Source organism: Phaenicophaeus curvirostris, chromosome 5, assembly GCF_032191515.1.
Source record: "Phaenicophaeus curvirostris isolate KB17595 chromosome 5, BPBGC_Pcur_1.0, whole genome shotgun sequence".
NCBI classification, from domain to species: domain Eukaryota; kingdom Metazoa; phylum Chordata; class Aves; order Cuculiformes; family Cuculidae; genus Phaenicophaeus; species Phaenicophaeus curvirostris.
Window position 1 is genome coordinate 5,108,800 of NC_091396.1, and position 27,656 is coordinate 5,136,455.

The 27,656-nt window shown below is 40.4% G+C and overlaps 1 protein-coding gene across 1 annotated transcript; it reads left to right on the forward strand.

Annotated features, from left to right (window-relative positions):
• On the forward strand, positions 1-27,495 carry SLC6A5 (solute carrier family 6 member 5). The gene is made up of 14 exons (XM_069856984.1): positions 1-99; positions 1,517-1,648; positions 1,886-2,059; positions 3,007-3,148; positions 3,574-3,706; positions 5,550-5,684; positions 7,443-7,546; positions 10,057-10,181; positions 13,403-13,515; positions 13,806-13,937; positions 14,966-15,065; positions 20,445-20,545; positions 24,876-25,043; positions 27,340-27,495. The coding sequence occupies exons 1-14, from the start codon at positions 30-32 to the stop codon at positions 27,493-27,495; spliced, it is 1,785 nt and encodes a 594-aa protein (XP_069713085.1). The 5' UTR covers positions 1-29.
• Positions 27,496-27,656: the final 161 nt, after the last annotated feature.

Consider the following 27,656-nt stretch of genomic DNA (forward strand, 5'->3'; position numbering starts at 1 on the left):
GGTCCAGCAAGCTGGATTTCATCCTCTCCATGGTGGGTTATGCAGTGGGGCTGGGCAATGTCTGGAGGTTCCCGTACCTGGCCTTTAAGAATGGGGGAGGTAGGATGGCTTTTTCCTGTCTCTCTCTACCTGCAGTACCACACGTGCCGGAGTCGGCAGCCCCTGCTTTTTTTGGAGGGGGAAAACACGAGGGAAGAGGGGGCAGGCTGGGTCTGGGGGCACCTCCAGAGCATCAGCCACCTAGTGAGAACCCTGGGTGGGTTTCTCTGCTGGTCAAGCTCTGAAAGCAGGAGGGCTCCTACCAGATTTCGTTTGAAGGTAGCGCTTGCCTTAAAAACACCTGCAATTGGTGCTGGCAGGAGAGGGAGGAAAACGAAGAGCCGGGTTGATCACACCCTGGCACAGAGTGAGGGCTCCGGGACCACCTTTGCCTAATTTAAACGCAATCGGGTCTGAATCCGCAAAGGATGCGGCGGGGAAAGAGGAGAGGGAGGAGAGGACGGTAAAAGGGACTTTGGAATCTGGAAAAAAAATCACACGAGAGCGTTTGAATCCGAGTCGAGAAGTCTGGGGAATTTCTTTTAAATTTCCCAGTGATCCGATTGAAAAATAATCGTTTGAAATAGAGTGAATGCTGCTTAGCAGAATAGAGAAGAGAAGCTGGGGGGGGGGGGGTTTGTGACGTTAACAGTTCACAAGGGGAAGAAGTAGTTTATTTTTAGAGGTTCTGCCAACGGAGGCTGTAATTTAAACACCGGTGGGTGTTACTGCTACAACCCACCGCAGCTGTGAGCCTTTTCCCTCTGCTCAGGGCAATCAACAGGGGCTGTTGTGTATATAAGCACTGAAAACAGTTGAGTAGAGAGCGTAAGAAATATTTTATGTGAGAGAATTAGGGATTTTAAGCCCAAAACTCATGTTTACAAAAAAAAAAAAAAAAAAAGAGTGAGCTTTGGGCACTGGAACAGGCTGCCCAGGGAGGGGGTTGAGTCACCTTCCCTGGAGGTGTTTAAGGGACGAGTGGATGAAGTGCCGAGGGACATGGGTTAGTGATTGATGGGAATGGTTGGACTCCATGATCCGGTGGGTTTCTTCCAACCTGGTGATTTTATGATTCTTTTTTCGTTTTTACACGTAAGAACTTTGGAGTGAGGGGTGTTAAAATGCACACTTAAAACCAGCGTTGCCTTGGGCAAATGCTGGGCGTGCAGAAAGCTGCTTTTTCTATCCCTCCTCCCAAGCTCCTGTCGGGGCTGGGAATTGATAACAAACAGAAAATTTTTAATAGCTGCGGGTGTTTTCTAAGCTGTCCCCAGGCTGACGGGCAGGAACGGACCCGTTTGGGCCCAAGGAGAGCCCATCCCCAGGCTGCAGCAGCCACTGGGGGGGTTGCTGGGGGGGGGTGGAGAGGAGGTGGGTTCACCCCGAGGTGAAGAACGAAGAGACGCGTCCCCCCCCGCCCGTGCGCGATGATTCAGGTCGTTCTCTCTTTTGTTCCCCTCCTCCCTCCCACAAGGTGCGTTCCTCATCCCCTATTTGATGATGTTGGCTCTAGCTGGGATCCCCATTTTCTTCCTGGAAGTCTCCCTGGGGCAGTTCGCTAGTCAGGGGCCGGTGTCGGTCTGGAAAGCCATCCCCGCCTTGCAAGGTGAGCTGGGGGAGCAGCTTTTGGGGAGCATGACCGGCACCCCCTCTTCTCTCGCATGGCTTGAGGACCGCCCCCGCTCCGCAGCCGCATGCGAAAGGCTCTCCCGGTGCCTCAGCAGCGACAGCGCGCAACTTGCGCGCCTCCCGGAGCCCCTTTCTGCGGGGGGATGATGCTCTGTGCCTGCTCCTCCGCTTGGCATTCACCCCGTTGTTCTCTCTCCCTCTCTTTTTCTTCCAGGCTGTGGCATCGCAATGCTGATCATCTCGGTTCTAATAGCCATATATTACAATATTATCCTGTGCTACACACTTTTCTACCTTTTTGCATCCTTTGTACCCGTGCTACCTTGGGCTTCCTGTAACAACCCGTGGAACACGCCAGACTGTAAAGATAAAAACAAACTTTTGTTAGGTAAGTTCAAGTCTTTTTTTTTTTTCCTTTTTTTTTCCTTTTTTTCCCCTTTTTTTCCCCCTTTTTTCTCTTTTTTTCTTTCTTTTTTCTTTTTTTCTTTTTTTTTCTTTTTTTCCCTTTTTTTCCTCATTTTTTTCTTTTTTTTTTCTCTTTTTTTTTTTCTTTTTCTTTTTTTAAAATCCCTTCTCTGCGGCCTTGGTGGGTTTCCAGAGCTTTCTCTGACTCAGCTGCGCCCCTGGGAGATGCGGAGACTGCGGATGCCGGGCGAGGTTCCCAGCACGGAGGAACTGTCGCCTCCCAAGCCTCTGTGAAATGATCTGCATCATTCAGCCCCTTCCCCAGCTTTTACGTTTTTCCTTCTCAAGGATGAATGGCATTTTTCAACTACAATGCTAAAAAAAGGCCCTTTTCTTCTTTCTTTTTTTTTTTTTTTCCCCCTGTAAAAATTCTGCACTGGGGAGAAAGCAGGGAACAAAACGCTACAGCCTCTGGTTTCTGTTAAAGGCAACCTCTTGGGCTTCAGCGAGGCTCGTTTTTTTAATGAAAAACAACGAAAACCCGTTTTGCAAATGGGCCAAAACGCGCAGCGGCTCGAAAAGGGGAAAAAGCAAAAGGATCAGACCATCTCCTGGAAGAGCCGCTCCCCTCCTAGCTTCCCTGCTCCCCGGGGGCAGGCTGGAGAGCTTTCACTTCTCGGGCTCTTTTAATGCCTTAGACGTTTGAGATAAAGGGGAAAATCGTGAGATAAGAATTTTAAGACTCAGTTCTCTCAAACCCTTGTGGCTTCCATAAGCAAGGCGTTCCACAAATCTAGCCCAGAGCAAAAGTTCAAGTAATGTGTGTGATCTAATGCTTTTTATTGTCATTTTACACCCAACTTGAAAAAAAAAATAAGATAAGGGGTTTTTAGTCTCTCTCTCTCTTCTCCTCCTCTCTTCTGTTCCTAGATTCCTGCATTATTAATGACCACCCAAAAATACAAATCAAGAACTCTACTTTCTGTATGAGTGCCTATCCAAACTTGACTATGGTTAACTTCACCAGTGGAGGAAACAAAACGTTTGTCAGTGGAAGTGAAGAATATTTCAAGTAAGATCTATCTTTGCTTAGAGACGTTATATGAATATTTCTCTAAAATCACGTATAACAGACAACAAATCACCGTTTGGAAGACTAGAAATACATTACTGAGGAACAGTGAACGATACCCACTTTTTATGTGTGTAGGAGTGATGAAAGCTAAATTTCAAACGCTGGATTATTTGTGTGCAGTTCCTACGGTGCTTAGCACAGCTGGAGTGTCGGCCCATGTCTGGCATTTTTATCTACTACTGCAATGCAGCTAAATAAAATAATACATGGCGAGAATCATTGGAACCTTCTAGAGGAACCACTGAGAACACTGAACCAAAACAAAATACTGTAGGAAGCTGCACTGAATTGCTGCCTGCAGTTACTGTCATGAATTTCCCCCCCTTTTTTAAAAAAAAATATTTATTTTTGTTTATTCTTAGGTACTTTGTATTGAAGATTTCAGCAGGGATTGAATATCCTGGTGAGATTAGATGGCCCTTGGCATTGTCTCTTTTTCTAGCTTGGGTGATTGTGTATGCCTCCCTTGCTAAAGGAATCAAGTCATCAGGAAAAGTAAGAAAAATATTTGTCATTGTACACTTCCAAGATGCAGCATGCTGCTTCAAAGGGTTCTGACGCGTGTTTAAGGCAGTGAATTAGTGACAATTATTTTCAGTAAATGGCTAAGTCTTAATTAAATGCCCTTTTCCTATAAGTGTTTTCTTGTCTAGCCAAAACATAAAAAAAGATTATTTTGGTTCAGCATTTATCCCCTAATTTTCAGTAACTTTAAAATGAGCCCTTGAGCTGTGTTCTGCAGTTGGATGGCAGAAAAGATGCTTTCAGCAGCCTTCCCTATTCTGTGTGGTGTTCATTAAAACTCTGCAGTCACCTTGTACGTCACAGTAATCAGGGAAATTATGATATAAATTAAGATGTTAAGTAACATTTTAAAATCAGAACCACACTCAAATTGTTCTATGGCAAGTGTGAGCAGTGGCAGTATGTGTCCTCTTTTCCCATACATTTTTGTGCTGTCTTCCTAAAACTCCTCCCACTGGTAACCCAGCTCCTTCCTCTGTCTCTCTGACACCTCCCATGTCATCCTATTCCTTGTCCCTCAGATTTGCAGCTTTTTACCATATCTCCTAACTAGCAACTGTGTCAAGAAGGACCAAGTCCCCTCATCAGCATCTAAGTACAGGCATATAAGTTGGCCAGGCAGCAGTCTAAGCAGAGAAATGCAGCTTTTTCTTCAGCTCCAACACTGGTTTGGGTGTATTGCTTTTTTATTTTATTTTTTTTTTAGTGAAACCCACGTATCTGAGACTTCTCCATCAATGCCACTGCAATTAGCATGCAGGTTAAAACGTTGAGATGATGACATAGCATCAATCTGCCTTATTTAAAAAGAGTAGACGGAAATGATAAAATAGCTGGAGCAAAAGAACTAGATACCTTCTAGTAGAAAGTAGTAGTAGATATGCAGAGATAGCTATGAATTTTCTAGAGCTGGGCACAGGGTTTTTGATCCCAAGCCATCTCTTTGCATCTAGGAGCTGCCAACATCTGTCAAGAGGTAGCATGGGAATTAGCATAAAATCTGAAGACTTGGAGTACCAGGAGAAAGTTTATATCCCCCCACCCTCTAGTGTGATATGAAAAACTGTTTCATGAAAGTCCAGAATCAAGAAAGAGATGATGTATGGGATAATAACTTGGGGCTGGATGTGGCAGTAGATATTTAAGTGAGCCTTAGCAATAAAGAAAAATATTGACTCCTTGGTGTCAGGGATATAAAAACTTTATTTATGCATGGATGAGTTCAGTATATTCACTGCACAAAAATTCTTGGGGCAACTTCCTGAAAGACCAAAGAGAAAGCTGAGAAAGTAGTTTCAAAAGTCACTCCCCTTCAGAGGGTTCTGGTTCCTGTAAGATTCAGAGGCTAATGAGAAAAGGATTTGAAGCACTTTTGGGTAGCGCATACAGCTTAACTGGCCGTAATCTAGCCATTTTATTTGACCGTGGAGAGAGTTCTGATCTCTACTAGATAATTATTAAGACATTAAACACACAATCTCTGTTGTGTATTTAGGCATAGTGATGATTAGGTCTATCTGGATCGTTGCACTGACTTTTTTTGCCTTGGGACAGTAAATATTGTCATGGTGGTATGTAATTATCAAGAGGTTCAAGCAGTAATAAAAGTTTTTAGGCTTAGTTAAATACAGAAAAATATATAGGAAAAAAATAAAGAAATTTAAGTCTCATAACTTTGTTGTCTGTGAGTCTGAATAATTGCTTTCTTTGGGCCATAATGTAATATTTATATTTCCCCCTTCTCTTCTTCTACACCCAAATAAACCCTTTCAATAATAGTTTTCTTTTTTTTTTTTTTTTTTGGTCTGTCCAGGTGGTGTATTTTACAGCTACGTTCCCCTATGTAGTTCTTATCATCCTTCTTATAAGAGGAGTAACTCTACCTGGAGCTGGAGCTGGAATCTGGTACTTCATCACACCAAAGTGGGAGAAGCTAATTGATGCTATGGTGGGCTTACTATTGCACTTATAACCCTGCTAGAGTGAATAATTCTTACAGATTTCATGTCTGTTGCAAGACTTTTCTATGCGTGCAGTATTGTCATCTATGGAAACTTGTTCTTTTTAATTGGAATGTTGTTGCAATGGATGCTTGTTATTTGTGTGCACATAGCATTTTTACATATATTATTATAGTAACGGTATTTAATTCATATTTAATATTTCGCCTGAATCTCTTGGAGTAGGTGCATTTGGTAAACAGGGAATTAAAAAGGAAGCACAGCTTTTTGTACGCTGGTGTCTAATAGTTACTGCTTTGACTTGATCAAGCACATAAAACCTTTAATAGGTAACATAGTAAACCTATCTGCATTTCTCAAGAAATGGTCAGAATAAATATTTTTTTACTCCTTGAGGAAAGAATACCATTATGAATAGTGTATCTGAGACATTAGATTAAACAAAATTAAATCATACATCCTAATCTAACTCCTTAAGAGCAAATAGACTGACTGTGATCCTTCCTGCCTTGTAAGAAACAAAGCTACTTGCTGTGTAGTACAGGACAGAGGCAAGAGACTTGGTACCTGGCTTTGCTCTTTAAGCACTGATGCTATGAGTTGGGGCTTCAGCTGTCCTGGCTTGCTCATGATTTCAGCTGATGTCTAAAATGCCCTTTGTTACCAACAAAGCCAGCAAAACATGTTCCAAAAGTACACATGGATTTGTATTTGTGTAGACCTAAATCCATCCATGGATCATGTCTGACATGGTACACAAGTGACAGTGTCTTGAGGCCAATTCTGATTTGAAGAAGACTGAATTGAAGCCTGAGCTGAGAGTTATAATTTAGATCTATTCTCTAAAAAATTAAAAGGGATTTTTATCTGCACCTCAGGAAATCTACCATTTTTTTTTCCCTCCTCCATCAATAGCAGTGTGATATCACACTGATAGATTGATAATTAAAGCTGAAAGCAATTTCCTGGATGAATTGAGCAGATCTTAATTGCCTTAATATCTCTCTGCAGTAATGGGTATTTTGATCCTTTGGAGATGGGAGTATTAAATCTTGCAAACAATACTGAAATTAAATTTGCATTAAATATGAGCATTTTTTGATCCCACGTTGTGCAATAAAGGAGGTGAGAACTGTTGCCTTTTGCAAAATGGGGCTGTCTGGATATGCTAAGTATCTGTATAACCCTGGATAAATGCTCAGTAATATCCAAGCGGGCTTCTGTTTTTAGTTTTATTTGGAGTTTTAACCAGAATTGGGATCTGTATTTTATTCTCAGCTAGATGAAGAACTGACTGCTTGCAGGTAGTAAATTTTAATGCCATATCATTCATAAGTAGCGCATCATAACTTTTATAATGAAAATAAAGTATTATTTAGGACCATAAATAATAGTGGTGGATAAGCCATTAGAACCCACTGCAGATTTTCACCTTGATTTGTACATTCTTTACTAAATGTATTTGAACTGAAGTATCATGCAATGTAGTTTGAATATTTGTGCCTTCCATATACAGCAAAGGTGACATGATCATTTTATATGGACTCAACAAGAACAGTACTCCTCATCAAATGGCACTATGTATTTTGGGGCAGGATTTTGCTTTTAAAAGTTTTATTGACATCCATTGCTCTAAAGTTCATTTAAACTACTTGTGTGTCAATGTCCTAACAGTAACGTTATTGATCTTTCCAATACTCTTTCCGGAAGCTGATGCTCTTTGTTCTCATGTCTATCTTACTTAGGTTTGGAAGGATGCTGCCACTCAGATTTTCTTCTCCTTATCTGCAGCGTGGGGAGGTCTTATTACTCTATCTTCTTACAACAAATTCCATAATAATTGCTACAGGTATGTGAGAGTGAAGCCTGTTGGTCTTATTAAACAGGTCTGGTCTGAAAACAGTCATCTTTTAACTTTCAGTGACCTGGTTTGAAAAACCCTCCTCTGTTTTCTCTCTCTCCTTTTTTGTTTGTATGCTTTATTTAATCTTTTTTGGTTGTTTGTGTGTTTTTTGTTTTATATATTGTGCCTTCTTACCAGATGCTAATCTACCAGTCTCAAAATGACCCTTAGGCTTATTATAGTCCCTATCGGCTCACCACTTTCAGAACTTGCAGGTTTAGGTTGAAAGACAATCTGGGAAGCAGTCAACAGCTGCGAGCAGTGGTATGAAACTCTGCCAGTTGGCAGCTTCTGCTGAAGAAAACCCATGTGTAGAAGAGGATTATGTTTGCTATCATGAGACATTCATGAGTTTAACACCAGATTTCTATATATGTGATTCCTGTCTCTCCTGACTGTCGTTATTTTTCCAGTTACACTTATTGTGATTTTACATGTAAAAGGTTATTTCAGGCTGTGAAATTTTAAATCATTTTGACTTGAAATCACTTAAAGCTCTCTTATGAGGAAAAAGGTCATTGTTCTTGTGGCATAGTCTAGCTTTTCAGTAAAAAACTGTGCCAGATAAATGCCTGCAGATGGAAAACCCGAAAGCAAGTGGTGCTAGTAGAACACCACACTGCTGCTTTATTGTCTTTAATTGTCTTGTTGCTACTGAAGCAAACCTTTACTGATTTCTGTAGTGACAGAGGTACCGATTCAGGAAAGCCACCATCATGCACAGGGACTGTCCCAAGAGTATGCTTAAAAAGTTTCCCAAATCAAGACTTTTAAGGACACTCTCCTTGGCATGTGAACTCCCATATCCTGTAACTGCTAAGTACTGTGAACAGAATGCTTACCTTTAAAAGGAAATGTGGATCTGGATTTTAAAGAAGTATTTCAAAGCCATTTCCTACTAGTATTCAAAAGTAACTTAATATAAATATCCTAAAATATGGATGAATAAGTAACAGCGCTGCAGCCTGAGTAAGTCCCACACAGCAATCCTTTCGGTCTGATTTTCAAAGCTTCTTGTCCTGGGATTTGATTTTTTTCTTGTTAGTGAATGAATATATTCGATGTATCACGGCAAAAAAATGGGAGAAGTGTCATGCTACCTTTTTGCATCAATTTAGCAACGTTTTGTGGAGTCTGGAGAATGTTAATGAAAATTTGAATGAAATACATGCTAATGAAGTGCAAAGATCTTGCAGGTCTAATACTAAATACATGTTTTACCTATGTTAGAGAGGGATATGGGAGACTGAAACAGAAATAATTAGAAAAGTTTAATGCTTCTAATCTTTTTAATTTTACAATATACCTTGAATACAGAGATGAAGCATGACTATTTTCTGTTTTAGTTGTTATATTCATTACATTCTAAAACTACAGACAGAATTGGAGTTTTCAGTTATGTGTAATTTTTAAACATCATTAAATAACCTATAATTGCAGTAAAATTACATAAATTCACTTCATAATGCATACCTAAAATATTTTACCTAAAACTTACCCGGGTTTTGGAAGGAAATTAGCAAATGATGATTCCAAACAGAACATTACCATATTTTTCTGTAGAAGAATTCTGAAGAATGAACCTAGTAATTCCTGTTAAGAGATGCTCTGCTAGCAATTCCTGAAGTTTGCCAGCTCAGCGAGGTTCTTGACAGCTTTTCAGGCTTTATTTCATTCAGTTGCTGACAAACAAATAGCAGTAGGAATACACAGTTCTAGACAACTATAACCCCCCAAACTTTTAACATGAGTGACTAGTTAATTCTTAAATTGTTTAAGGAGAAATCTTCTGGACATACATATTGTGAAGAAAAAATAAAAATCCTATCAAGAGTGTAATAATTATGGATGGGGGTCCTGGGGCTGGTTTCCTGTCAAGTCACATGTACTTACCCAGCATATATGACATTCGGATATGCATTTCTTGATATTCCTGTAACAGACAACAGAAAATTGTGCTGAGGAATCCTCTACAGATGGGCAGGCATTTAAGCGAGTGCTGCAAGGTACAGAAAGCTTAACAGTGAAATTTTGTTCATAAATACAGGAAAGATATGGGACAAAAATAGTCTTACCTGGGTGGTGGCAGTCAGTCCCTATGTAATAGAGTGAGCAGTTACGCACATCAGGAAGAGTTTTAAACACTGTGTTACAAATCATGTTGTGACCCTTTTTGGAGAGACCGAGAGCCCAAGTCCTTAACCTCCTGTGTCACCTGTGGCTCCCTATATGGCACGTAGGTGATGGACACTTGCACAGCTGATTACTGGTGGTGGTGTGAAAACTTCTGTCATCTCTGATTGGCATCAAATATACCCAATAACTGTAACGTTGTACTTTTACCAGCGTTCCCACAGGATGTGTGTGCTCATGCGACACATTCCTGAAATGCATATGAAACCCTCCCTTGTATATTTTGCAACAAGGTGACAAGGATTCTTGTGTTTTCTTTTCAGGGACACATTGATAGTCACATGTACCAACAGTGCCACAAGTATATTTGCAGGCTTTGTCATCTTCTCAGTTATTGGCTTCATGGCAAATGAGCTCAAAGTGAATATTGAAGCTGTGGCAGACCAAGGTAGGGTACGCTGACGTTTCGTTACTTAGAGAGGCCCCTGATGGCACCTTCAGCTCTGTAATTGGCATTGACACTGCAGGTGGGAATAATGGTTCCAAACTGTAGGAGATTAATAAACAATTTGTAGGCATTTCTGTATGGGAGAATGTACACTGGGAAGTACACTGGGAAGTCAAGATATTACTTGAAGCTTCTTTATCATATGTTTGCCAGGAGAAGGAAGCAAGCTGTGACTCATTTCAAATTTTTCTGCAAATGCCAGATGGGGAGGTAGGGTGAGACATCTCTTTCACATAGTCTAAGGGATTACTGGACTTTTCCTTTGTCTCTGCTGCTGTTTGTCAAATCCTCTTCAAGGTTAAAGTTGTGCCTGATGGTGGGAATCTTGGATGAGAGGATGGTGGGCTTTGTGATGTGGAGGATCGGAAAGAGAGGGTGTGAGCAGAGGATTCTGCACTTGCAAGCTAATGTAATATCAATTCAGTATTCAGAGTCGCTTGTCTCTTCTTTTGGTCTGCAGTCAGCTAAGAGTGAAAGAAAAGTTTCATTCTCATCCCCGTTTTCTGGCTGAATTAGACAATCATGTTTGAAAAAACCCATGAGAGGCCAGGTGTTTTAGGAATTTCTATTGATCTTTTTTTTTAATTTAGACTTTCCCTGCATCCTGAAATAATAAAACAAAAATCCTAACCCCAAAATCTAAACCACATTCCACTCACCAAAGTTATTTGTAAGGAGTTAGAGTCAAAAAAGACGTGTTTGAGTGAAGATGCAGTGGAAGCTCCAAAGGGATGGATGGCAGGGGATTGGAGAGACATAATGGTTAAAGATGGTGAAGGAAAGAGTTTAGCTGGTTCATCTCCCTGGAGATGGCACAACATTTAATGCAGTTGGTGGCAATCCCTTTTCTGTGGAGTGCTTGTTGGTGGTCTTTGAGTGAGTGACTAGACACAGGCAGGAGCTCTCTGCTTCCAGCTGTTTCAGCAGCTGTTCAAGGGGATGTGAAAAAAGCTGTCACAAGACAATCTTAGTGTAGGGCTGTCAGGGCGTTTGTAAGAGCCCATTCGGGCCATTTAAAAATATTTCATGAGGGTGAGGCTTCACTGCTCTCTGTGATAGGGGGAAAGACAATTTAGTCTCATAATAGAAGATGATAGTACAGTAGGGAGACAGTGAAGATTAGGCACAATTGCAGACTGAGTTAGCACATTGAATTAACAGAAGTAAAAAGCAGACTCAGCAAGTGGGGAGAAGAGCCAGCCCTTCTCCCTGCCCAACATTTTTATCAGGTTTTTATAACCTTGAATGAAATTTTTCATAGAAATGGGAAAGGACAACACTCCTCCCCAGTATAAATCTGAAATACATAGTATATTTTTCATACACAATCTTCCTTTCAGGAAAAACTGATGTACTTGAACAAATAAAACACTTCTAATGGAGAGAAAGACAGTACAATCTGTATTTGTTCTACTCTCAGTTTGATTAAGAACATACTGCAGCTGAAAATGTTCAATAATTTAAAATGAAAGTTCAAGATAATTTAGCGGTTTTTTTATTTGTTTGTTTCAAGACATACAAAACTTTTGGAGTTTGCCTGGCATTAATAGCTTTTTAGAAAGAGTTCACATCCCTCTAAATCTCTGAGAGTAGAGAAAATAGAAGCCAGCCTCCCTGTTACTCTTTACCTGTGCTTTGATGATCCGTGACATGTGATGTCTCGGAGAGTTATTAGAGGCGAAGATGGTGAGATGTGCACTTTCATATTCTATAATTAAACTTTACCTAAAAGTGTGATTAATGGGAGCTCATTATTCCAACACTTAATTAAACTTCTACATGCAGGAAACTAGTACAAACAGATCCCTTTTTTCTAATAGTCAAGAAGAGATCTTTAATCAAGAGACATAATTGTCTTCAACCATATGAGGTTGTTGAGAGCCCTGTCCAACATGACCTTGAGTGTTTCCAGGGATAGGGCATCTACCACCTCTCTGGGACTGTACCTTTCTAGTAAAAAAAGCACTTTTTCTGCAGCACATTTTAAAGGCAACAACATTTACTGAGTCACGTACAGTGGTTTGTGTTTTTTGTTTTATTTTTACGTTGCTGTTAACTCTCTTATTTCTCTTTTGTCACAAGGAATTCCAAATATTTCACAAGTTGCCTGTGGAAGTTATTTCACATGCTGCTACAGCTGTGTGTCTTTCCTCAATAACTGAGACAGCAACAGTTCTCTTTTGAACAGAAATAGCGAGGGAAACTGTAGGAAATGGGATCCAATAATCCAGGTTAGAAAAGCCAGGACACAATGAGTTTGGAGCCCTTTCTCATGGCATGGTTCATGGAACTGGAACAACGTGGCTCTAATTTGTATCTGACCTGACAGGAAACATCCATCAGCATGCTTGAAGTGGGCACTCCTTTCGCTAGGATAAGTAGTGAAGAAGTGCCACCTACTGTAGTACTGCAATCACATTCCTACAGCTTTTTCCCCCAGGCAAATATAAACATACTCGTAGACATAATTTTTCTATACAATTAATAAAAACTGTAGCCCAAGTTATCAAACCAACAGTGAAAGAAAAATTCCTGGTCAAGGCTTTAGGAGACACCCATCTCCTTATTTTTCTGCCATGCATTATTTCAGAATTTCTTGTTGGTGTTTTAGATTCATGGTAGTTATTACCTGGTATCTGGTATCAGCTCTGTGTATTCGCTGTGTTCTCTCCTGTTGATTTGACTGTGTGCTGATGAGTTTGTGTATCTTATTTTCTATTTATCCTTACAGAATTGAGGTGGAGATGATTGCTATGTTGATCTAAGGCTAGGTTGCTAATTGGCAGGGATAGTGGTAGGAATTTGATGACAGAGCAGGAAAGAAACTGTTGCAGGGCATGATTTCTTGTTTATTTTTCATGTTTGGTTCAGTATATTAGTGAACTGATTAAATATGTATTCTGTAGCTTGGGAAGTAGGAGCATTTGAGTGTTTTGAAACATATAGCCAAATTGGGAATTACTCATGTGAGGCTAAATTCTGCAGAGTTTAAATCTTCCTGTAAATAGGAGAGACTGAATCTGATTGCTCTTGCTTTTATCAAGCAAAATAATATTGTATTATACTTTGAAACATGACTATTCACATCTCCCTCTTTTCTGTTCAGTCAATAATAAGATATCTTGCATCACATTAACAACCTTTATTTTTCTCATTTCTAGGTCCTGGAATTGCTTTTGTGGTTTACCCAGAAGCCTTAACTAGGCTTCCCCTCTCTCCGTTCTGGGCTATAATATTCTTTTTGATGCTTCTGACACTTGGATTGGACACTATGGTAAACTGCTTTTGTTTCCTTTTCTTTTCCTCTTGCTTTTTCTATTGATTTGTTTGGAGGACCATGAGATTACTTGCAATTTTCCATGTGGTCAGTGAACCACTTTCCAGAAAGAGAACTGAAGCAAGGCCATCAAGGCTGAAATCATTTGGGTGAAGCTTTGGTGTTGACATCTGAGCATTTAACACCTGGATTTCAAAATGTTCTGTCTCATACGCCAATATACCCTGTTGAACCACTTTGTGTACATTGTGTGCACTGAAATGATTTTTTTTTTAAAAATCTTTCAGTTTGCTACTATTGAGACCATAGTGACCTCCGTTTCGGATGAGTTCCCTAAATACTTACGTACGCACAAAGGACTGTTCACTCTTGGGTGCTGCATCGCCTTTTTCATCATGGGATTTCCTATGATCACTCAGGTAATAATATTGGTTTTGAGCATCATTGTCTGTCCCCAGTCCCCCTCTGGTGGCCATCCACCTCCTGTGCAAGTTGCAAAAGATTAAGCTGAATTCTGCCGTACACACAAAGATACTGGGCGAGTCCGAAAGCCTTTTCTTCACAGATGCTCTGAATTAGATGAATTTAAAAGACTCTTCTGTTCAAATCTTTATGAGAATCAGACTTTAAAAACCTTCCCTATCCAAACATCTTCATAGAATTCATGTAATTTAGTTATTAATTAAAGAAAAAACCCTTTATATGTCATACAAACATGCACAGTAGTTGTGTGCCTTCCCTCCCAGATATGATATATACTGATAGTCTTGGCTAACTCTGGAGTTAATAATGAAATTATCATTAGTCATTGATACTCCTTAGTGTCTTTTGTCCGCTAATTCCTCCAGCATTATAAACTCTCAGCAATTTCAAGAGGATGCTCACAAAACCCATCTTACTATTTCATTCATCCTTTCCTTGCCTTTTTTCTTTCTTTCATGACCTACCAACCCCGCTTAGCTGTTCCAAAGCCTAGGATGGATTCAGTCCTTCCTTCACTTGAATTATGCTGCTTAACCTCTGCCCTGAAGATAAGGCATTATATCCTTTCCAAAGAGATGAACTGGACTCACTGTTACAGTATTCCTGGTTTCAATGGTGATTTTGCTTTTGACGTAGTAAGTGGTTAGAGACACTGCTGGTGGAAAGTCTTGTTGCAGCTCAATCCTTAATCTGAAACCAATGTCTTCCCAAGGTGTGTTAGCTACCAGAGTCAGATGTACACTCTACTTTTTCATATTGCATTCAGCCAGCTAGAAGGAAGCAACTATAATGCTGCATGAGCCTGTTCTGGTCCATGTTTGGATTCTTTCTTGGGATAGAGTGTCCTGGGCCCTGCTCCTGCCCATTTTGCCTATCCTATTGCCAGTTAGAGTTGTGGCACTTTTGAAGAGAGATACCAGGTATATGCCACAAGTAATGGCTCTCTTATCCTTTTTTTCTTTAGGGTGGAATGTATATGTTACAGCTTGTGGACACTTATGCAGCTTCTTATTCTCTTGTCATCATTGCCATCTTTGAGCTTGTTGGAGTTTCCTATATATATGGTAAGGAAAAATACTGTTATCGGACAGCCTGGGTCAAAGTAACATTTTAGTATATGGTAAAGCAGCTGTTACCATGAAATTCTGAAGGAGAGGAGTAACGCTTTTTTTTTGTTATTGATTTATTTTTTTTAACAGAAAGCCTCAGAATTCCATTATTTTGAATGGAAGCATAGAGGGACTTCATTACTATAGGATTCTCCTAAATTTATGCATTCAAGACTTCCATATAATCTAGGATCTTTTCCCCACCAATGGCTTAAAGATAATCCTTACAAATGGGTGTGATAATAGGCCAAGCATGCAGTGACACTTCTCCAGGGGCTCTTTCATGCTCCAACAGTTTTAGGGTCAGAGACTTCCTGAGCTAGAAGTGGTATCATTTAACAACTTCTGAAGGATTTATTTTCCGTGTACATATCCAGACTTCCCTTTAGTCCATCTGTCCATAACACAGAATCAAGACTACACAACTACTCAGAACAATTAATTACACACTGTGGAAACACTGGTGATATCAATCCATGTTGAGGTACATTAAAGTAAGAAGAAGTTCCACAGCTACTATAAAGGAGTGCAATTACCTTGATGCTACTGTAGCAACATCAGTTGATACTAGTTGGTGATGTGCTTCCAGATTTGTACAGCGTTTTCAGGAAGTTGATTCCTGGAAATGTGTGACCTCAGATGGTTGTGGTAGAGATGTAAAAATCTCCCTACATAACACATGATTAATTAGTGTCTGGAATGTGGTGGTAGCACTTAAAATTTGCCATCAAAATTAAAGGAAGATCTGTATCTCAGTGTTAAGGATGAAAGACAAGGCTGTTTTTGCTGTTGTTGTGGACAGGAATTAATTATATATTCTTTTTATCAGCTAGATATAAACAATCCTGACATGTTCTGCTGAAGGTGCATATGTAGCAGCATGGTCTTAGGCTCTAGTCCTGTGCACTGGATACCTAGATCTGCCTATGCTGTGGGGTCCACTCTGTAATATAAATGCATTAAGAAAAGTATGTCATTCAAAACATGCAGAATTTATTTGATTTGTTTCCCTTGCTTGAGAAATTAACTTTATAGGCAGGACAGGGATTGAGCCCTTCCTTTTTATCTCTGATTTCATGGAAATACAGAAGTGTATTTTACCTCCATTGACATCCAGTCCAGGGAGCAGGCCTGAGTGACTGCAAGTCAAGTCAGATGTGACCTAGTGAGGAAAAGTTACACAATACAATGGAAAAAGGCTAAACGCTGACAGAGAAGCTGATTTAGACCAATTATGTTTCTGTTGACCAAAATTATTTTTACTTTTTATGTCACTGAAACGTAAGTATTTTAATTAGACTTGGTTTAGAAGTGTAATCTTTGTGAGTGAAACGGTACTGGCAACTGCTATCGTCTTGACATTCAACAAGTCTCCTTGAAGAACCCACCTGTAATGCTTTGCGATATCTCCTGAAGTGAAGTCTAGAGATGGATTTTGGCAGTTATTTAGCAGAACTCCTGGTCTGAAAAATCAGAGCTGGCAAGCTTTGCCATTGCTCTATGCTTCATTTTCCATGCAGACATGCAAGGTTTGCTCATTCCTTCCCCAGATACCACCAGGTTTAAGACTTATGTGTTCCTATGGGAACACCACCAGGTATGTCTCATCCGAAACATTAGTGTCTGGTTATTACACTGACCAATTTTCCAGCTTTCCTAAAATCCATGGAATTCCATAAGAGATGGTGAGTGGGAATGCTAAAGGGTTTGTTGGAACTTATTTTACTTCTTCCTCCTCATCTCTTTGCTGAGACCATGCCTGCACAATGCTGCGTTAATGCCCTAGATGTCGTCACTCTTCCTGGCCAGCAGCATCTACGGCATTACCTGGTCTGTACCAAAGTCTGACCCTTTTAAAGCCATTGCCATCAGTGTGCAAGACAAAATTCCATTGCTTAGAATACTTGTAAATAACCCCAAACCTTATTAAATCTGTAGAATTTCTGTTCTACGTGTTTTTAAATAAGGGTGAAGGTAAATAGGGGTCAAATACTGGCTCTGGACACTGTGGCAGAAGCACTACAAATCTGTCTTTGCAGAATAATGTTTTATTAGGCTTGTAATCAAAATTGTTCTGGCTAGTGCTTTCTTTGCCCAACAAAGTTAGTATTCTTTAAAACGCTAACTTTTATGAAAAATATAAAACAATGCAGGAATAGTTATAGCACTGCAAAAGAACTTGAATAGAGAAATTTTTTTAGTTACGTTTTGCTTTAATGTAATCAGACTTGCAGAAGATCTGCCGATTACAAATCATCCTTTCTATGCTCTCTGTCCCAACTGATGGTTAATCAACAGATGTTAGTAAAGCCTTTGTTATAAACTATTTCAAAGGTTATTCCCTGGAAAAAGGAAAGATTTACTTTGCAGCCATTATCTGCTTGACTAGCATATCATAGCTACTTCTACTTCATTAACACTACTTTTCTAAGGACCGTTTACAGGAATACAGCTTGTATATTTGTGATTTGCATGCTGTTAATACAAGCAAAGCTGCTGCTCTTGTTATATTCCTTCAAGCACTGCTTAAAATTGGCATAATAAGTTTTCAAGCCCTGACAATTGCTGTTTTACACTTCACTGCCACCTTTCTTTGTATACACACGCTCTTCATAGCAAGCAGGTTGGCGCAATACTGGCAGGTGCTTTTATGATGAAATAAATCTGTCTTTAGTTCTTGTTACATGTTCTGCTTGCTGAGCTTGTTGAGATTTTTAAATTAAAACCAGGCACACTTGGTTATTTCCTTGTAATAATCTATTTTTCAGTAGAGTCAATGTTACATAATCCAGTCAAATGATGTTTTTCATTTCACGTGCTGATATAGATGTTTATTCTCCAGTTGTTTAGAATATGATGCGGGATTGGTAAAGAATAGCTTAAAGCTGTGGGTATTAGTTTAATCGTCAGGATAATTCTCACTGTTGCATATTGTAATATGAAGCTAAATATCAAGATCTTTGAGCAAAACACTGTTGGAAACCAAAAATGTATGACCAACTGTATTCATGATTCTTCTAGATGTGCTTTTTCCTCAGTCTGTTGCTGGGAAGGTTTGTCATTAGAGCAAGTGGTAACTGCTGCAGCGTATTCTGAATGTTTTACCTGTAGCAGAGTATTGAAGGATGTGTCTGTCTCTGTTTTCATTCTCCTTTTTAATGGATTTTATATCTGTAGCACTTATGAATACATCATCCTACTTTAGAGAGTGGAAATTGAGATATGGAATATCACATATTGTTTATTTCCCAAATTTATGCAGCAGGCCTGACTGATCTGAGAGGCAAACCAGATATCTTGAGATTTAATCGGCATTCTCTTAACTAAAGCATCCTTTCCATTATTCTGTGAAACTTCACAAACCTATTTTTAGTCTGGGAGAGAGTGGTGGACTGTGGAATCCCCGTATCTGTTTACATGGATTAGACTCCTGAAGCTGTGAATATCTACTGACAATTCCAAGAAGGGACTAAATTTTTTTTAATTGGGTTTTCAAACAAATCTGTGCAGATTTGCATGAAGCTTACATAAATTTTGAAGCAGAAGCCCCTGCTAACTATCCCTTTAGGGAGACCTTTGCAGCAGCAAGTGTGGCTGAAGGAGAGGTCCTTGGATGAGATGTAAACTTCATGGGAAGACCCTTCAGCCCATACCTTGTGCTGCTGCAATTAGTTTAAAACTAGTTTTGTTCCCACCACAGCGTGTTGAAGGGATGACCACTGTGTGAGCATCTCCCAAGCCTCTCACTGCAGATGATGCAGTAAACGGTAATAAGCAGGTAAATAAAACGGGGACAAATCGTTCAGTTGCAGCAAAACATGTAACATCTGGGTCACTTTGTGTTAGTTTTCCAAGTTTAACGTCCTGCAGGTTGTACTTCTCCCCTCTCCTAAATACAGTTCTTGCACAGCCATCTTCTTGCTTAATTTCTGAATTTTTCTTCTCTATTTAGTATTATAACACGTTTTTTATTTCTCTGACGTGCTCCCTGCCTGAACTGGCTTACTCTGAGCTGAGCCTTTATGACTGTCCTAGTACTATTTGACCCTGCTGCTCTCTTTGAGGTGCATCAGAAGAATAATGAATCATTACTATTTCTCACCTTTTTAATTCTTGGAACAGTCGGGTGGATAGACTTATTTCTCCTTGATATAAACAGAAAAACTTAAAAATAAGGTGGATCAAGCTGGGGGATTATATCTTCTTATATTCAGCAGCTGCAGTGACTGCATGTAAGGGTACTAAGAACATCAACTAGTTTATTATTTTGGTTCCAAGTATTTCTTCCTTTACTCGATGACTTCTCTCCAATATTTAAGCTCCATCCCTGTCCTCACACCATAAAAGTTAGACTAAATTCTGCAGAGTAATGCTTTGCAGGTTTTAAATGACAGAGACCATCACCTGCTTTATTAGATAAAACTGGCCTTAACATGAAATGTTTGTGTGATGGATGAGCTCAGCCTTGGACCCCCAGACCTCCCTCTTTGCATTACCCTTAGAAAAGCTGGAACAAATGACAATTTTATTTTTATTACTTTTGGATAAATTACTAATAGTTGTACTGAGTAGAGGCCATTTAACTAATTAGCTTTGCAGAACACAGCTGAAAAGCAGATGGCTTTTATCAGATCAGCAATAGCAGCTGCTGGGCCAGCACACCTTTTCCAGCTGCATGGCACAGCCAGGGAGAGAGCTGCAGAGATGACTGAAATACTGCTTTTCCAATCTTTCATGTTTTATTAACTCAAGTAACTTTATAGATGCAATCGATGCAATAATCTGAAGAAATAACGTGTCAGTCGATCTGTTTGTTTGAACAACATTGAATACAATTAAAAATACTTGCAGGTACTCTCTAATAATTCTAGATATCTTTTACATCTCAGCCAAAAAATAACAGGACATTATCAGTTCTGTGCTGAGCAATTCAGTTGTCTCCCAGTCACATAGTAGGTATAGAGAAGCTTATATGGTGTCTGTGCTGAAATAGGTGTTCATCTTCACAGTGAAATATAACAAGTATACATTTAATTGCAGCTGACCTACACATGCTGTCAATGCTTTTACCCAAAACAAACTAAACTCTTAATCTCTATGCAGAAGCTCAATTTTCCTTTAATCCTTAGCAAGTAAATATTTTGTTAGAATTGTTCCTGCCACAACAGTCTCATTTTTTTACTGTGTGGTTAGATCCTCTGTTGAAGTTTTCAAACAATGAGACAGAGTTTGTTTTTCTAATTAATTAGACACAAGGGAGGTCACGAGGACTGCGTTGCAAATGGCAACTGATTTCTTTTGCACCTAATTGCATTTACCTCTGCTTGTTTACAGGATTGCAAAGATTTTGTGAAGATATAGAAATGATGATTGGATTCCAGCCAAGCAAATTCTGGAGAGTCTGTTGGGCATTTGTGACCCCAACTATTTTAACAGTAAGCAGAAAGAAATTTTTAATGTCTTCTCTGAACAGGTTTGTTGCAATTTTTTTTTATTTATGATGTTTCTGAGTGGTAATAACTAGATTTTGGATGCAGATACCTACACACAGGTGTGTACGTGTGTTCTTGCCTGTGTGTAGCAGACAAAACAGAGCATAAGTAGTGGTAATTTTGGTAGAGAGGAATGGTGAATCTCCACACGATGCTGTGATAGCCTTTCCCTGTTTGTGTAAAATGCTGGTATGACATATCGTTGCATACCAGCATTTTTGGATTATAGTGTACATCTGTGTGTGAGTAATATGTATCTAGACCCATACAAACGCACATAGAGAGGGAGAAGAAATCATGGGATCCCCGACCTGTTCTGAGGCTGAGCAAGGGAAAAAACATTTTTTAGTCATGAACCTAATCTAAGAGACATAATTTGGCAAGGTTTATGTGCCCAGAGAAAGGCAACGAAGCTGGTGAAGGGGCTGGAGAACAAGTCTTATGAAGAGAGGCTGAGGAAACTGGGGTTGTTGAGAATAGAGAAGAGAAGGCTGAGAGGAGCTTTATCACTGTCTACAACTATCTGAAAGGAGGTTGCAGTGAGGTGGGCGTTGGTCTCTTCTCCCAAGTACCAGATGATAGGACAAGAGGAAATGGCCTCAAGTTGCAGCAATGGGAGGTTCAGATTAGATGTCAGGAAAAATTTCTTCACTGAAACAGTTTTCAGGCACTGGTAGGGGCTGCCCAGGGAGGTGGCTGAGTCACCATCCCTGGAGGTATTTAAAAGAAGGGCTATTGGGCACTGGAACAGGCTGCTCAGGGAGGTGGTAGAGTCACCACCATCTTTAGAGGTGTTTAAAAGATGAGTAGGCGGGGTTGTTCAGGCATCTGGTTTAGTAGTGGACAGGTGTGGTTGGACTTGACCTTAAAGACGTTTTCCAACAACACAATTCTATGGTACTGTGCAATTAGAATGACAAAGTTTTAGCTGCAAAGATGGAGATATTTTTGCAAATGTCAAAATAGTTAGGTTCTAGATAATCATAGAATCATAGAATAACCAGGTTGGAAGAGACCCACCAGATCATCGAGTCCAACCCTTCCTATCAAACACTAAACCATGCCCCTTAGCACCTCGTCCACCCGTCCCTTAAACCCCTCCAGGGAAGGTGACTCAACCATCTCCCTGGGCAGCCTGTTCCAGTGCCCAATCACCCTTTCTGTGAAGAATTTTTTCCTAATGTCCAGCCTAAACCTCCCCTGGTGGAACTTGAGGCCATTCTCTCTTGTCCTGTCCCCTGTCGCTTCATAGAATCATCCAATAGTTTGGGTTGAAAGGGATCTTAAAGATCATTTGATTCCACGCCCCCTGCCATGGGCAGGGACACCTCCCACTATATCAGGCTGCCCAAGGCCCCATCCAACCTGGACATGAACACATCCAGGGATGGGGCAGCCACAACTTCCCTGGGCAACCTGTGCCAGTGCCTCATCACTCTCATGGTGAAGAAATTCTTCCTTGTGTCTAGTCTAAATCTGCCCCGTCCAGTTTGTAGCTATTCCCCCTAGTCCTGTCACTATAAGCATTTCTGAACAGTCCCTCCCCAGCTTTCTGGTAGCCCCTTCAGGTACTGGCAGGTGGCTATAAGGTCTCCTTGGAGCCTTCTCTTCTCCGGGCTGAACATCCCTAACTCTCTCAGCCTCCAGGTGATAGAGGGGCAGAATCACCTCCCTCACCCTGCCGGCCACGCTTCTCTTGAATCCTGTGTTCAGTTCTGGGCCCCTCACCACAAGAAGGATGTTGAGGCTCTGGAGCGAGTCCAGAGAAGAGCAACGAAGCTGGTGAAGGGGCTGGGGAACAGGCCTTATGAGGAACGGCTGAGAGAGCTGGGGTTGTTTAGCCTGGAGGAGAGGAGGCTGAGGGGAGACCTTATTGCTCTCTACGACTATAATGAGTACAGAACGCTTCAGTTCGTCTGAAGGGCGTTCTTTGCCTTCGAAAGCGCTGGATCAACTGCGCTGCCCCGAGCGAGGCCTCCTCCCAGCGCGGCGCCGGCAGCCGCTGTCCCGCAGCGCCACCAGCAGGTGGCGCTGCGGGACAGCGGCTGCCGGCGCCGCGCTGGGGGGAGGCCTCGCTCGGGAGAGACGGTTTTTCCATTGAAAACACGACTGTTTTCGTTCATTTTTATCGTTTTTAAACGATATTTTATTTCTCTTCCCACCCAAATCCCCGAGGTGATTCTCTACTTCAAATTTAGAGCGCCGTTGAGTGTTAAAAAGACCGCAACGCTCTCAATTTTGCTCGGACTCCATAATCCAGCGGATCATGGAATCACCAGGTTGGAAAAGACCCACTGGATCATCGAGTCCAACCGTTCCTATCAAACACTAAACCCGTATCAAGCAACTGAGACTTCTTTAACTAGTATTTTATATTAAAGAGAGCCTGAAATTCCTCAAGTCCTATTCCTCAATTCCTATTTTTGATAGGAATGGTTGGACTCGATGATCCAGTGGGTCTCTTCCAGCCTGGTGATTCTATGATTCTATGATTCTAAGTCTGGACCACAAGTGCAGCAAGATTCTCAGTATTGGCATAGGATTTTAAAAACTCATCATTTCACAGCAGTGCTAAATAGTTCCAGCGAGTTTGCAGCAATTTTTTTAGGCAAAACCCAAGAAAAGTTAGTAGAATTTCTGATAAGATGCACGTTTTGCAAGAATAACTAAGTACGGAATCATCTGGGAGGGGTGAAGAAGGAAAACGGTGACTTTGTAGCCCTTTGCAGTCGCTTCTTTCAGAGAAGGAATATTTTGGCTTTCAGAGAAGGAATATTTTGGCTTACGTGCTGGGCAGAACCTATTTGTTCTTTAGTGCAGCATAAATGTTGGTAAATCTTTCGTTTCTGAGGAGGAGAAAAAGGCTTTGCAGTAAGCTGGTAACTTCTTTTTAGTGTTGTTAATTCAGGAATGAGTTGGATTTTCTTTTTTTCGCCCTGAAAACTGAAAGGGTTTAGTTTTTGCAGACAGGAATTCACGTGCATGGGGACGAGTGAGTTTTATTGAGCTCAACAAAATTCTGAGTTGTGAGGAAAGGAATTTTCTACAAGAACAATTTCTGCAATGGGCATCGTGAATGTGTTTTACTTTCAAGCATAGATTTTCTTTACTGATTATCTTCATTGAAGTATATCATTGCTGTCCATGAGAAACAAGTAGATCTCTCTTACCTATCCAGTGGCAACTGTTGTTTAAATGCGACAACATATAGGTATTGTTTGTAAATCTATTTTTAAAAGTTTGAAGACATAGCCCAGGTTAATCTGCAGCATTAGGATAACATCAACACCAATGTATTTTTTTCTCTTGAGGGCCTTGTTAAAAACAAAGACCTGTGCATGGGGGTTTTTATCATTTATTTTTAGTTCCAATGGCTGTTTTCAAGATGCTGCCTTAGACCTATTGTTACACTTCTGAAGAGAATCATAAAGCTTTTCTGCAAGTAGGTTGGTTCCCTTACTGATCAGGCTTGCCTTCTTAGCTGTGATTACTGCCAGTAATCACAGCCAGGGAATGGGAAATTGTGTTGTCTCTTTAGGAAAGCAAATTTGGAAAGCAAATGAGATCCGTTCAAGCTTGCATGTTCTGTTGTTGTTCCCTCCAAATGTAATATTTAGTGAACTTCAGGTGAGAAATAAATTGACACCAATCAGTCGTAATTCAATTTTTATGCAATTGAAAAAGACAAAGCAAAGCCAAGCAATACATTCTTTTCTGTTATTGCCTCTGTAAAGCTAATATTTGATACGTGTGGATAGTCTAATATTAGACTTTCAATTACTCCACATCTCTGGAAATAAAACTGATCATTTTTATATGTGCCTTCACCTAGTTATACTACTATAAATCTTCTGTGTGCAATTATTGCAAGCACAAGCATTTCCCAAAAGTTACTGAATTATGCACAAATGTAAGCAGATGTATTGCTATTCATACAGTAAGTAAAATGGAGTAACTTAGCATAATCACATTAGGTAAAACTGCCAATAGACCATGTAATAAAGCATGTTACTCTAGGGGCAAGTTTCTAATTTCAATTCTTCTGGCATAAATACAGTGATTTTTTTGTGGGATTTTGCAAGATTTCTATGAAACTCATTAGATTCAGGCTCTGACCTGTTTATTACAGCTTGTTGGAGTGCCCTGCCTTAGGTGTATTTGCTTTTGTCTGTATTCCATGTATTCAGACTCTGTGTGTGGATACCTACCGTTTGTTGCATAGCAGGTTTGTTTTGCTTATTCAAACATATTTGTTTCCCTTCCTTGTTTCCAGTTTATTCTTTGCTTCAGTTTCTACCAATGGGAACCAATGACTTACGGAGCTTACCACTATCCGGGCTGGTCCATGGTGCTTGGATGGCTGATGCTGGCCTGCTCGGTTATCTGGATCCCAGTTATGTTTGTGATAAAAATGCACCTAGCTCCAGGAAAATTTATTGAGGTAATTCTTCTGCCTTTTTTTTTTGCCACTTAAAAATATGGTCACAGGAGACTGTCTGTTTTATTTTACATTGATTTTTGTGATATTGAATGTCTAATAGTGCTAAGATTACTTTCTGGTAAGCTAGTTATTGTGTTTCAAAAAGATGCTCAGTTGATTTAAAATGCAGACCTTCAATTTCCTGTTACTCAAAAAAGGGCTTCAAATTTGTTAAGGGATTGCTTTTGTAAGAACTAGAAGGTATGACGAATGTTGTAAGCCCCAGTATGGTGGTACTGAGACAAAGTTGTTCTAGCTCTGTTGGCCTTTTTGCAAAAGCAGCATGTAAATGTAAAAAAGCATCAACTGCTGGTGCGTATCGTGTCAGGGTGAGCCCAGCAGTCAGTGGTAGGAGGCGTCGGTCAGGAGTCGCCTGTTTGCAGAGTATGAGATCGTTGGATGCCTGAGTCATCCAGGGTGCACTCCAGGAGACTGTGTCACTTGATGGAGTTCAGGAATAAGACATATGAAGAGACCTCATGCTCTACAGCTCAAACTACTCATTATAAAACTTACCTGGCAATCTTTTCCTCCTGCGCTTCTTCATCTCTTTATTTTTCTTGAATAAGCTGATCCTTTCTGGCACCTAAGCCTAAAAGTAAGCCAGGTGGTGCTTTATTTTGATGCTGCTTTTTTTTTTATTTTGCAAATTGGATTTTGCTGCTTCCCCCTACCACTCCAGTAACATGTCAGTCCCCCTCTGCTCCCTGTCTGGGTCCCAGCCCTGGCTGCTACTACCTCCACTCCCTAGCTGTTCCCATCCCACTGGCTCTTCAGTTGCTAGCAGAATGTGGTACAACAATGTCTTTCTCACGTCAATGTTTCATCCTTCATTGACTTCACCTTATCTTGTGAAGAAGTTCAATGCTCTTCTTTTTGGCCTTTGAGGCTTTCTCAGTTCTGCTCTCTCCTCGCTGCGTGCTGCTTGTGCTGCTCTCTCCTTGGGATAAGAAAGAGACACTCGCCTCCCCTTTTCATAGCCAGTTTTGCAGTTCAGCTCTCCTGCAAAACCCATTGGGGCTGTTATATTCCTCAAAAATGAAAAGGAGAGAGAACTAATTAAACCAGAATAATCTGTTTGGACTCTCAATATGTTGCAGTACGCATGCCTAAGGGAAAAAAACATGCTTTTCTGCTTCACATAGAGCAAAGAAATTTAATATTAAGTGGTGGGACACCCTAGGGAGAGCATCGAAGTACATGGTTGGCACTAGGCAACAAAACCACTTGTCTAAAGGGCCATTCAGCCCTTGAGTAGAGCATGTTGGAGTGCATAGGTCAGGAGACAACCGCTCCAACTGGAAATGAGCTAATGTGAAACTGGACTTGTTCATCCTCTCATAAATTTCTCTCAACGAGACATAATGTTCTGCTTTGAATCTTCTGACTTACATGTGTTTTAGTGGCATATACATTGCCACATGTTACTAGGGTGCTCTCCCTACTATCCTTCTAGTAGTGCACCCAAAGAAACACCAAGAAGTTGAATCTGTTTTGAAGGGGCTTTTGCTGAAGCTATTTCAGCCATAGCCTGGAATATCTTGAATACTGAGTCTGCTGCATAAATTTATTATGGTTGATCTGGGAGGTAAGAGTTGCAAACTGGTAATTAGGCAGAGATTAAAATAACTGATATAGAGGTCTGATTCACTTTATTAGGTAATAAACATATAATTGTTCCCTCTTAAGTCATCAGAAATATGTTTTCTTTCCTTTTTATCTGTAAATGTGCCAATCAAATTAGATATTCAATAAAGAAATCAGCGGAAAGATGAGAAGAAGATTGTTGTTTGCCAGGTTAACCTTCTCTTCCTTTCTTTATCCTGCAGCTAGAAATGAAACATTTTGTTATCTCAAAATTAAAATCTTTGTTCATTCATAGCAATGTACTTTTTGGTCATTTGTATACTTTTGGGAAATATGCTAAACAGAAATCCAATTATTTTAATGCATTTACCCACTGCTTAGACCATTGGGCTAAGTAATTGTGCACATGTCCTTCAGTAAGTGAGCCTTGCAATCTGTAGCAGTGGTTCCGAGCTTCCTTCCTATGGTGTAGGGAAGAATGTATAATTAAAATCTGGGCACCTTATCCTCTATTAATCTTTCAAACTTTATGCAAAACAAACACTGAGCAGTGGAGCATTGCAGGGCCGTCATCAATAATCTTAAATGAGCCTATCCTCGTTTCTTCTGCGTTGTAATTCTGCTCCATAATTTCAAACGAGACTCTTTTCTTCTCTCCTTGACACTGCAGCGACTCAAGTTGGTGTGTTCTCCACAGCCTGACTGGGGTCCGTTTTTGGCCAAGCACCGCGGTGAACGTTACACGAATATGATTGATCCACTGGGAACCTCTTCCCTGGGACTTAAACTGCCAGTGAAGGATATAGAACTGGGGACCCAATGCTAATAATTATTGCATTGGTGGCAATAATATTCACAGCCTTTTCTGATATGTTTTCTGGTTTGTTTCCCCACCATCTCTTCTTTTCATTTCCTTAGTGCCTGAGAGTGGTTGCTTAGGAATGTAGGACTTACTGTTGCATGCTGTAGGGATGATCTAACTAGACC